Raw genomic sequence first — 12,174 nt, forward strand, 5'->3', positions numbered from 1 at the left:
TTTTTATTTATATTAAAATGTATTTCACTATTACTTACCTGGGTCCATGTCCTTACAGGAAGCTCTGTAATCTCTACTGTGTTCCTGTCAACAACAAATATTTCACCACTCACTACATACTGATTTTGACCAAGTTCCTGAATGGTTCCTTTGAAGTTTTTGTAGTTTGGAAGCTGAAATTGGAAAAACCATCAAAGTGGTAATATTTAAAATGATAAAAAATTATCTTTATAATAAAATGTCAAAAAATATTTCTTTTCCATACTCCATACACTTATCACTATATTGCCCTAACCCGTCAACAAACATCTCAGACTGTGAAAATCTGAGGTCATAGGAAAAATACTACAGAAAAAAACAGAATACATACATGCAAGTGACAGCACCAATTATCCTACTGTCCACAGATTAGAAAAATTATTAAGAAGATGCAGCTGAACCCAGTGAGGTGGTGGGGTTTTGTTTTGATTCTTTAGTTTGGTTTTTTCTTCCTCTTTCTTAAAGAAAACTCTAAGCACAATTAAGGCATGACAGAAAGCAGATTAACACCACACAATAAGTTTACAGAAGTGGTGCTACCTCCCCTAACCATTTTTCCATTTTTGTGCTGTTTGGCAAAGATAGTGGACCCATCCAGGTCAAATTGTAACTAACAGGCTGAGGAATTTTTTTTAACAGGATTGATTTCCTTATCCAGCTTGACACAAACACATACCAGCATACAGAAAGGAGCTAGATGGAGGCAGAACTGCCTCTTTCAAGCACAGTGAGCTTCAATTGACTGTGAGACTACACAGAAGGCCTAGGAGTCCTAAAGGAAGGGCAATAGATTGCATTAATTTAAAAAATAAAAAAAAATCTCATTATTCCCAAGAATTTGAAAAAGGAAAGCCACTATGTCTTGAAAATTGATGTTGCATACTTAGTGAACTGCGATCTAAATAGGGAAGAAAAGATGTTTCTGCTTCTTTGGCTTAGTAAACACAGCCAAGCAGCAATATTCATCAGTTATAAAAGATTACATCAACTGTATTTCATCTCCTGGTTACAGATATTATGGGTTCACACAGGTATTCTTCCTGCCCAATTTTTTTCACAACACTTCTGACACTTCTAGAATTTTGAATAAACAGATGCTAAATGCACTTCAGAAGTTGCTGATTTCCTTGAACAGCAGCAATATCTTTTCCTCTGCCTACAGACATATAAAACAGAGAACAATTCAGACAAAAGAAAGGAAAAGTTATCTTTAGCTGAAGATAACTTGAGTAGTACCTTCATAAAGGAGGAATGATACAACTTTTTACTCTACTGCCATGTCACAACTACCCTGCAAGGCTTGTAACAGTCAGCAGACTTAATAAAAAGTCCAGTAAAATAATTGCTAAAAATACAAATAGCAATGTTTTTGCTTCAAAGTTCACTTCCTCAGCCTCATCCCAACAGTCAAGTAAAGCTTCTACATAAAATTACTGGGACAAACCAACTCAGATGCTCCAATAATTAAGAAGTTCTAGAGAGATAGGAATTGATTTTGTAAGTACACACATATAAAATACAAGTATATACTAGTATTTTTACCATTGGGTGGGGATCTAGGCCATCCAGCATTCGTCTGACATTGTTTACAATCTCTCTGGTATCATAGTTTGGAAGTTTGCATGCCCAGCCAGTGCCAATTCCTTCAGCTCCGTTTACTAAGACCATGGGAATGATGGGAATATACCATTCAGGTTCTACACGTTGGTTGTCATCATACAGGAATTTAAGCAAGTTGTCATCCACTGATGGAAAAAGTAGCCTTGCTAAAGGGCTTTAAAAAGCAAAAAAAGAAAACCGTTTAACCTCAAGTCCAGTAAGTAAAGAACATTTTGCTTTAACAGCCTTTGGGCCCAGATATGATCTGTTTGCAGATTTTTCTCACATCTTTCTCTCTCTTTGCCATTCTGAAGCTGAAAAACCAATGTACACATCTCCTGTGATAATGAAGTTCTTCCCAATGGAAGAGTGTGTTCATAATAGATGAAGTTGGTTTCCTTCACAGAAACACATGTACCTGGTACACTAGCAACTACTGACATTTAGCATCTACAAAATATCATTCTTTGAAGCTTTCAGAACACACAGCTCAGTGTGACACTGGGGCACTCAGTAATAAAGCAACACAGCATCCAAATAGTTGCAAAATTTCCTTGCTTAACTGTAAGAGTAGCAAAATGTTACAGATGTTCAAAACCACACTTAAGAGATCCAAAACAAAATATGAGCTTCTATCGAAATATTTCAATCTTTCTCCATTTCTCTCCCCCACCACCCCCAAAAAAAGGAGTGCTGTTGAGTTTCATAAGAAGGCTGTTTAAAAGTATGCATTTAGCTTTACATTAACAGTTTACCTTAACATGGTGAAAATATAACGAGGGCTGGCAGCATCCTTTCCACCATGAAGCCTGGTGCCAAACTGACCAATAGGTTGTAGCAGATTCACATTGTTACTTCCAACAAAATTCTGAGCCAAGTTGACTATAGTCATCATTAATGCTTGCTGCAAGAATATACATATTCATAGTAAGAAGTATGAGACAGTCTACACCCTAATCAGCTAGCAAAATCTATTTTTAATGGCCCAAAATTGTGTGACTAACCTGAATTAAATTTTTAAGAAAGCAGTCTCCCTGAGAAAGGACTGTGGTAACCTATTACAAGGGCTGCTGGGAATACATATTCTGTGCTTATGAAAAGCCCTGAGCTTCTCAATTTCTTCTAAAGCACTTCTCTGGGGGAAGTAAGGGACATAAACTGACCACACCTGCATGCACAAACCACTACTCATGGCTTCTAAAGGGAGAAGCGAAGGGATGGATGGGGTTGTTAATATGGCCACTCTTGCTAATATTTCAGATAAATATAAACAAAACAGGAGCTAGAAAAAAATCTTTGTTCTGACACTGCAATAAGTTTTTGAAGAACAGTCTTGGCGTCTTCCCTTAAAATACTGTGTTTCTTGTTTCAGACAAAAACTGTCCTAGAACATAGTTCCTACATTCCTATGATTTCAGAATCTAGAAGTTGTTTAGGTAATTAGTTATCTACTATTTTGCCACAACCCACAATGTGCTTGGGATAACACTGTGCACCAACACTTGGAAAGAAAGGAAATATGCTGTCTTATTAAGTTACATACAGCGTGTGGTTCATTTCCTTTAAAAGCAAACCTGTGATTAGCAGAATTATAGTCAATAGTTTGCAATTTTAATAGCAGAAACATTTACCCAGTATTTTACACAGGCTAAAAGTCCTTACAACATCACCATCCTCCATACTCACCTCCCCATGGTGATAAGCTGACATTTCAGCCACAGAACCAGCCAGCTGAGCAACCTTTACTTCACGTTTATCATTCCTCTTAAAGCAAGTGAACAGAACCTTGCGTTGCCCTGGTTTCAGACCTATTGAGAAGAACATCCCATTTTCAACACACACACAAGCAAATGTTTTCAAGTGATAAACTTGTTTTGCCTTATTATCATTTCTAATCTCTCAAAAGAAGTCTAAACATTGAATAGAAGCAAATTTACACTGGAATATTAATAAAATAATAAATATATATTTTTTAAAAAGTAATTTAAAATATTTTACCAAACCCAAAAAAATACCAAAAAGGTGGAAACACAACCTTTTCAGCCAATTATACAGCATCCAACACATCATTCTAATAAACTGCACCTTGATCCTAAATGTGCAACTTCCACAAGTCAAGAATTCTTTCCATTCTACTCAGCAAAATCTTTTTCCTAAGAATATCAGCACAAATTCAGCAATGACAGCTGTAACTGCAGCTTACACGTATTTCACAGAACTCTGAAATTTTACTTCCTGTGTGAAATTCTCAAATACGTATTAAAATTCAATACCAAAAAATGTTATCCTCTTGAGATCTTTTAAAGTTTTAAGAAAGAAGACAGTCTCTGATCTTCTGAAAATGTTTATTTTCATTGCTTAGGCACACTTTAGGAACAACAGCTGTGTGGAAGGGATTGCATTATATTTCCTGCTTGTTATCCAGAACCTGATAACCAGTTCCAGATCAAGCTTATTGAGCTAGTCAGTGTTTTAATTCACACACAATTCTAAAACGCACTAAAATATTGTTTAATGTTACCATTAGTACAGTGGGTCAAACATAAGAGCAAAAGCTGGAAGGAAGACCAAAAAAAAAAAAAAAGAAAAAGAAAAAAAAGAGACTGACTTCAATTTCCATTTCATTCAAATATTAATATGCAAACCTTTTTACACTGGCTCTGCATTATGTTATTATGTTTTTCTACCAGCACTCTGTGGAATACAACAGACTTAAAGGACTTCCTTTACAAAGGAGAATCATCAAGCAGCAAGAATTGTAACTATCAGCTCTGAAAAGATAGTCAAAATGTTCTTCCTCTTCATTATTTTTTCTGAGATTTGCCACCAGGCTAGCCTGTCATATATCACCGGATGATGCTTAAGGACAAAAACGATTGCTAGAGCACTACACCTCCTGCACAATTCATATCCATGCCCAGAACGCAGAATTACAGCCAAAGCTCATAGAAATAGGAATTATATTGGAATTATATATAATAGGAAATAGGAATTATAATTCCTCATAGGAATTATATATAATATTTGTAGTATTATACATACACCTACATTGTTACATATACACATAGACACACACAAATATAGAAATAACTGTGTGCCCTTCTTATTTTCTTACATTTCTGTAGAAACAGTCCACTGCAAGTTCATTCTTAAATATTTAAAGTTCCAGCAAAATCATTCTGCTATTTCTGAGAAGGCAGTCTGGGTACAGTATGTTGTAAGGAGCAATGATTTCTTGAAACGTACAGCTCTGTAAGTACCCAGGTATGGGAGGAAGTAAGTCTGGAGAAGCTGAAACAGAGACTGACATCTTTTGGTTCCCTAGGTGTGTATCTGCATACCTAACTCAGTTTCATCAAAACTGGGATCCATCTTACTGGGAATCTTACTGCCCCTACCCCCTGAATGATCCGTCTCTTTCATGCAAAACACAAAAAGCTCTTGCTGCATGAATATTTTGGTATAAGTGTGTAGTGTTAAGAAGGCTGACCAGCTTCTCTATAAAATGTACTGAGAACTGGAGATAAATGCACTTCACCCCTCCCCGAAGTCTCAAGGCCTTTTTCCTGATCATAGTAAGCTTGTGCACACAGACAATGACATGGGCAGAAATTCCTGCTCACGCTGTCTGCAGACAGTTTTACAAATGAAGCTGTAGTGCAGTAAAACTGCTCCTTTTAATGTACATGCTATTGCAAGGGGAGGGTTAGTAAACTGACTGACAGAAGCCTAGCAAGATTACAGGTCAGTAAACACTAGAGCACTGCCTGTGGTGCAAGACTGAGGGGAGAAAACATTTGCATCTTCATCTGCACTCAGCTGCTGACTTGAATGTTAATTATTATAAGCACTTAAGAGACTTGCTTTCTCTGATGGTATGAGCAGAAACAAAGCACCAGTAGGGCCTAGGGAATAGATCTGGTTAAGTAAAAAGCCTGCACAGCAACAGCTTCAGCTTCCTTACAGAAGAAACATGGTAATTCCTTAGCACACAAATCATGAAATTGTTCAGGCTGGAAAGGGACCACAGCAGCTCATCTGGTCCAAACTCCCCAGGCAGAACCATCCTAGAGCACATTGCACAGGATATGGTGTCTCTCTCAAATATCTCCACTGAGGGAGACTCCACACCCTCTCTGGGCAATCTGTTCCAGTCTGCAGTCACTGCACACTGAAGAAGTTCTTCCTCATGTTCAGGTGGAACTTCCACCTGAAGTGCATTAGTGTCCACTGCCTCTTGTCCTATTGTTTGGCATCACTGAGAAGATCGTGGCTCCATCCTCTTGACACCTTCCCTTTAGATACTTGTGCACATTAATAAGGTCCCCTAGCCACCATCTCTTGAGACTGAACAGGTTCAGCTTCCTCAGCCTTTCCTCATATGAGAGTTGTCCAGACCCTTAATCATCTTCCCAACCCTTCACTGGACCTGCTCCAGGAGCTCCAAGTCTCTCTTGTACTGAGGAGCCCAGAACTGGACACAGCAGATGTGGCCTCACCAGGGCTGCACCTCCCTTGACCACCTGGCACTGGCTCTTCCTAAAGCACCCAGGATACCACTGATATACAAAATGAAAAACACATGCATGGAAGTTCTTATATTCTCTACTTGAATGCATTGATTCCACTGCAAATCACAGCTCTAAAAACCATCAATAAACAGAAATATTAAAAAAAATGATAATGAATTATCAGCTTACCATCAACAAGGGAAGGGATAGATCTCTCATTGTCCGAATTTGAGAAAAGGATCAACTCCTTGTTAATGAAATCATTGTAAGTCAAATGTTTTGTTGCTGTACCATATAAAAATTGCTGAAAAAAAAACCACATACATTATTCATTCAATACAAAAACTACATTACATTTAAATCTCACCTGGCAGATTTATTGCTATTATCTAGGACTAACCTCGGGAAGGCCATGTAGCCGACGCTGTCGCCTGTCTTCCATGAAATTTGTTAACCATTCTTTTCGGTCATCAATCTTCTTCTTACTGAAGGCCTGGAAAGATTCCAAGTACACTAAAGTATCAGCATATATATGTTTGTGCAAATGTATGTTACTTCAGTCAGAATTTTAAGTATATTGCACTTTTTAATCAAGTATTCAATAAGGCTTATTTGGACAAGCTAATCCGTATAACTAACGTTTACATTTAAGAAGCAGTAAAAGTACACGACTTTTCAGACATTTTTGCACAAGGTTTTTTGTAATGACAGATCTCTCACTGTTTGCATTTTAAAATTTATATTGCTTTCCTGAAATCTGCACACATTTAGACAAATCTTATCATTCTTCTTCCCTTCTTCACATCTGAGTTGTGCTTTGACACACAGGTTTGAAGGTCTTTCCCCACACAGCTTTAAGGTTGGATTCATCATCTAGACCGAGCTGTAACCAGCTCTCATCAAGACAATCAAGTGAAGGTATTAGAAAAAATATCCCACTCTTGTCCTCTCCATGCCCTTTTTGCTCTGTCAATAACTTGCACCTGTTCCTGGCTGGCCATCCCTAGTCTTCTAGTGAAAATTGACAACCTGACAGAATTGACACTGCACAAAAGGCCTAAGCCAGAGTTTGGGCCAGCTGACTGACGGCCTCAGCCTTCATGATGGCAAGGCATCACTTTCCAGCAACCAATTATCACTACAAAAGGACACAGGAATGTTCTGACTTTGTGGTGGTACCGAAACAGAGTTCCCCTCCAGTGAGTTTCTTCCCCCAAAAAGAAAAAAGACATAAAAACTGAATATGAGGTTTAAACAAGATTTTGACTACATCGGAGAAATTCTGTGAGCTGCTGAGGTACTGCCTTTTTTTCTCAGGGAGTAACATATAGAAACTTTATCATGTCCTGATTTCAACCACTCTCCTGCATAAGGACACACTCAACAGCACCATCTTTTTCAAAGGACTCCAACTGGAGCACTCCAAAAGAGCTCAAATGAGCAGTGGTAATTCCTTGAAGACCAAGATGCTACATAAGAAATATTAAATGTAACTTAGTTTCTGAGAAAGGGCCTTAGCCATATCAATCTGTTTTGCATCAAACTTCCCTTGTGAACAAAGCTTGGTAATTCACAGTGCCAGATATCTTAAAATTTAAGATTAGGCTTTTATAAAAAACAGGACTAAATTCTTACAATTTTCTTCTGGCTTCTTTCAGGTTATCTATACCTTTTCTAGACCACTGAAGTGATGAATGACCAAGAGCTGGATCAGCATAAAAATTATTTCAATAGAATAAAAATAGAATGAATGGAATTAAGAGCTGTTCTCAAATATTTATTTTTCAAAAGAATAAGAAGGGGATTTTTTTTTTTTGCTTCTCCACTTAAAACTGCTCTTCTAATACTTCATTTACTAGTAAAAGAGTTCTTCCGAATGGTGAAGAAGTTGCTCTGTGAAAGAATTTTTGCTTTCCTAGATTTCAGCTATCATGAGGTCTGGCAGGGCCCGTGAATCACACAGCACCCAGAGGTAAACTTGGGGCTGGGATTCCAGGGATCAGCTGAGGAAATGCAGGTGGAAGTGTAAGGGAAGCTTCTGTACACAGCTCCAGCACTAGCTGGTAGTTGCTGAGGTGTAGCTTCCTCCCAGACTGACAGAATACTATTTTAGGTAACAGTGAGGATCAGCCATAACTGGTTTTATGACCTCATATACCAGTCTGTGTATGGAGGTATCTTTGCAGAAATAGAGATCAGAATTCTGTTAGTAAAACCACACATTTTACTGTACCCACAGGATAAGAAAAAAGTTTTTTTGTCTAAGATAGGTATTTTTACATTTTCTTTTTTTCTCTCTTACCCTTTTTCTCACTACTGTCACCTATAATTAAAATAGCAAAGAAAAGTAGACAAAAGTTGAAATATTTCTTGAGAAAACTGCTTCGTTCCAGACACTTTATACTTTACCCTCCCACAAGCTTTCTTTGGAACAGAAGTATTTTCCTACTCACAACTATTCACACAACTTCAAATTCAAATAACGTAGAGCACGTGCATGAATACATATATGACACACTGACAGATCTTCAATGAATAAACAATATTTATCTGATCTTGTTTGCTCAGAAACACAATACAGACAAGTAGACATGAAACATAATTTGTTTTGGCTCTATTGCCCAAAAAATAAAAAACCCTCAGATTACTTTTTTGTATGTTCTGTCTTTAAAAGCAATTCTGACTGTAACATTTCTTGATATTCACACCACACAAATTATCAAATCTAAAAGCAGAAGGTAGAGTTCATTTTGTGGTGTGGATTAAGCTTATGCCAGGATTTAAAGCATTTTCAAAAGATTTTTTTTCTCCACCCACAGTATTTCTTTCAGTGTCATGGTTCAATGCAGTTTGATTTTTAGCTGGGGAGAGAGTCACAAGCTGCAGAAGTGGTTCCCTGTGGGGGCCTTGGCAGCTTCCTTCTGGCCTGGCATAACCAAACAGCTGGCTAGTTCTGAATACTGACACCGTGTTAAACCATCCAACAAAGCTGAACACACCTCTGTGAGATTCACATTTAAAAATTAACAAGGCCCATGAAAAGCTCTCTGGCTTCCAACCTTTGAACAGGTAACTGGGCGCTGCCTGGCCCGGCCCTGCGCGGCCCTCGCGGCCTGGTGGGGCTGGGCCGGGCTCTCCCGCAGCGCTGCTCCCTGCTCGGGAAAGCCCACCGGGCCCCATCCTGGCAGGGCCCCTTCCCAGAGGAGTCTGTTGGTCCATTTTTCTCTTCTGCCGGCAGCACCACTGGGCTATGCCGCTGGGGGCCATCCCACTGCCAGGAGCAACCCGGGACCAGTGCTGGGAGTGGCCCTGCAGCCGGCCCTGAGGCTGGGAGCAGCCACGTGGCTGGGATTGCTTGGCCAAAATCGGTGTGGCTGCAGCTGCCTCAGCATGGCTGGCAATGAACTTTGTTTGCTTAGCTGCTTTTAGCCAGCCATGCCTCGGACAGAAGGACAAAAGCAGCAGCAGCTTTCCCTTTTTATGATTTTCTGGTGCCCCACATGAAGAGAAGATGCGGGGTGGCACCAGCAGCCAGCGCGACTCGCACGGTGTTGGCAGAGACCACGTGACCAACAGAGAGTCATTGCAAGCGATTTCCCCGATGGAGAGCCTGGATGAGATCAACCTTTCAGCACTGCAGAACTTATGAAAACTGCTTCAACTGATAAAGCTTGAGAAAAAATGAACCTAGGTACACCAATTCTCTCCTGCATCAAGAAAAAGAAAAGGGTGAAGACACGTGAAGAAAACAACATGGAACACTGAGGTCAGTGAAGTAGTCAAATTCTAAATGGGAGGAGATGCCTTAGTTTTGAGCTGAAATTCTCTTGTAAAGCTATGGTGAAGATATAATTGATATATCAGACTTTGTTTTTCCCTGTAATTCATGGAATGCATTGGGGGGATGTAGCATTCTAACTACAGCCATGAGCAGAAGCAACAGTGTTGAAATAAGCAGATGTTGAAGTAGCTGTGATCCAGTGAGAAGCTTGAACTGGGAGAGATGAGAGACATGAGAAACCTTGCTCCAGGAGGGATAGAAGAAGGAAACCTCTGTTCCCAGAGAGAGAAAAGAAGATAACTTTTGTTTCTACACTAGAAAATCTCATCCTTAAAATTGTACCCCCATAACCTGAAATGACCTATGGCAGTAGTTATGGGAAAAAACTATCAAAACATGGGAGGGACTTCACAATTGAGGATTTCTGGGCAGCTGCTGATTCACTGTGACACTGAAGCCATGAGAGAACTGTTTCTTTTGAAGAAGTCTCCATGGCATGGCAAGAGAGACTCCTCTCCCTAAGAGAACAGAAGAAAGACTATTTTAGAGGTGGCAAACTGACTGAAAGCCCCAGGTTTTGTCTCTTTACGTTGTCAGTGGGAAAGAAAAGAGGCTGTGGGGGCAGAAGTGTTCTGAAGGTTTATTCTGATTTTCTTGTTATTTTTCTTTTAATTCTGTGAATCAAGTTTTTTTTATACCCTTTAAAAGTTTCAGCCTGCTTTGCTCTCTTCCTAATCCTTATCTCACAGCAGAAAATGAGTAAATAATTCTAAGTGGGTGCACTGGCATTTGGCCCACTTCATTAACAGGTGCACCGGCCAGGAAACGAATGATTGGCGAACCAAAACCACTACACTTAATCGGTGTTTCCACCCAGCTTCCAAAACCACTACATTCAGGTACTAAAAAAAACCCAAAAACAAAACAAGCCCTGTCAAGACTTCCTCATCTGTCATTTTCAGCAACAAATGAAAAATAAAACATATATAGAAGCACTTTTGTGAGTTCTTACCAGTGTAATGGCAGCATCATCCTCAGGCCCAGCATATCGAAACAAAATCCGATGTCTTTCCATGTCTGCAAAATACTCTTTTGCTTCTTTAGCAGTGCTGGTGCCCAACCCTGTACAATAAAAAGAAATACTTATTCAATATTCAAAATTTAAGTTTTATTATTTTATCCCTTTTATTTTACTGGGAATATGATAAAATCACTATGTAAGATACTATCATGAAAAGCTATAATAAAACTTCACAGCATCCATTTATTAATATTTATTCACAGGGTTCACATATTTGTTTTTAAACAAACCTTTGTAGTATTTTATCTTCCATGCTTTATGATTTTCCATATGCTTTTTCCACTCATCAAATTCAGGAATACTATAGAATGAAAGTTCTTGCTTATTTTTGCTTGCCTTTGAAAAAACAAACAAACAAAATCAACATTTCTGTTGTGCTGTAAGTAATCCATAAAATCTCAATAACAGAACCCATACCTTCACAATAGGGGTGATGAATTCCTCAAGAAAACCATGTTTCAACAGTGATGGCCAATTGTGATGGATAAAATTGATCAACAAGCCCTTTATGTGAGATCCATCCTGATCCTGAATCAGAACATGAAAACATGAAGCAATCTTGTATCAGATTCCCCAAACCACCAAAAAATCCACTCACTGGCCTGAATACATCAACACAATGTCTGATGACAGAAAGCATAGAAAGGAACAGTTGGCTTTAATTTGGATTCCAAACTGGACCCAGGTATGAAATAACCACCTGTGAAGGTCACTGAGCTATGATAAAGCTCTTCAAAGCCAAGTACATGGTTGTTGTTCAAGGTTTCTCTGCCTGTGGCATGTTTTTGCTGAGAGCTAGACAGCTCTCCCAGACACCACAGAGTTGAGTTTTTGTGGAGAAAAGCCAAACCCAGCCACAGTTCTCACTGGTGGCAAGGTGCTTGATAGTTCAATCATGAGATTATCCAAAAAAAAAATTGCCTACAGTCTTGTTTCTACCTGACTTGCTAGCAATACCACCTCATTTACTGTCTACTTTTGTCCTTACTTTCAACGTATTTTTGAATTATCAACAGCATGTTTCTATTATTACTTTGGTTTCTTGCTATTTTCTGCAGCAAAGTTCAGCTGTACATTTAGAGCAACCAAAACAACACAGATAGATTAATCACTTAAAGAAACCTCAGAACCTACGAAATTGCAGCAAAACACATTTTAAGAAA

The 12,174-nt window shown here is 38.9% G+C and overlaps 1 protein-coding gene across 4 annotated transcripts in view; it reads right to left on the reverse strand.

Moving 5' to 3' along the window:
• TOP2B (DNA topoisomerase II beta) overlaps positions 1-12,174 on the reverse strand; it is a 61,194-nt gene that overhangs the window by 14,083 nt on the left and 34,937 nt on the right. For all 4 annotated transcript variants that reach the window (XM_018909601.3, XM_009086126.4, XM_018909600.3 and 1 more), the window contains exons 14-22: positions 11,429-11,539; positions 11,242-11,347; positions 10,943-11,052; positions 6,550-6,642; positions 6,339-6,453; positions 3,325-3,446; positions 2,394-2,542; positions 1,582-1,813; positions 39-173 (exon numbers count right to left, since the gene is read on the reverse strand). In XM_018909601.3, coding sequence (XP_018765146.1) covers positions 39-173; positions 1,582-1,813; positions 2,394-2,542; positions 3,325-3,446; positions 6,339-6,453; positions 6,550-6,642; positions 10,943-11,052; positions 11,242-11,347; positions 11,429-11,539 — 1,173 coding nt within the window. The remainder of the gene's footprint in view (positions 1-38; positions 174-1,581; positions 1,814-2,393; positions 2,543-3,324; positions 3,447-6,338; positions 6,454-6,549; positions 6,643-10,942; positions 11,053-11,241; positions 11,348-11,428; positions 11,540-12,174) is intronic.

The sequence above is a fragment of the Serinus canaria genome, chromosome 2 (genome assembly GCF_022539315.1).
Source record: "Serinus canaria isolate serCan28SL12 chromosome 2, serCan2020, whole genome shotgun sequence".
In the NCBI taxonomy this organism is placed as follows: Eukaryota; Metazoa; Chordata; class Aves; order Passeriformes; family Fringillidae; genus Serinus; species Serinus canaria.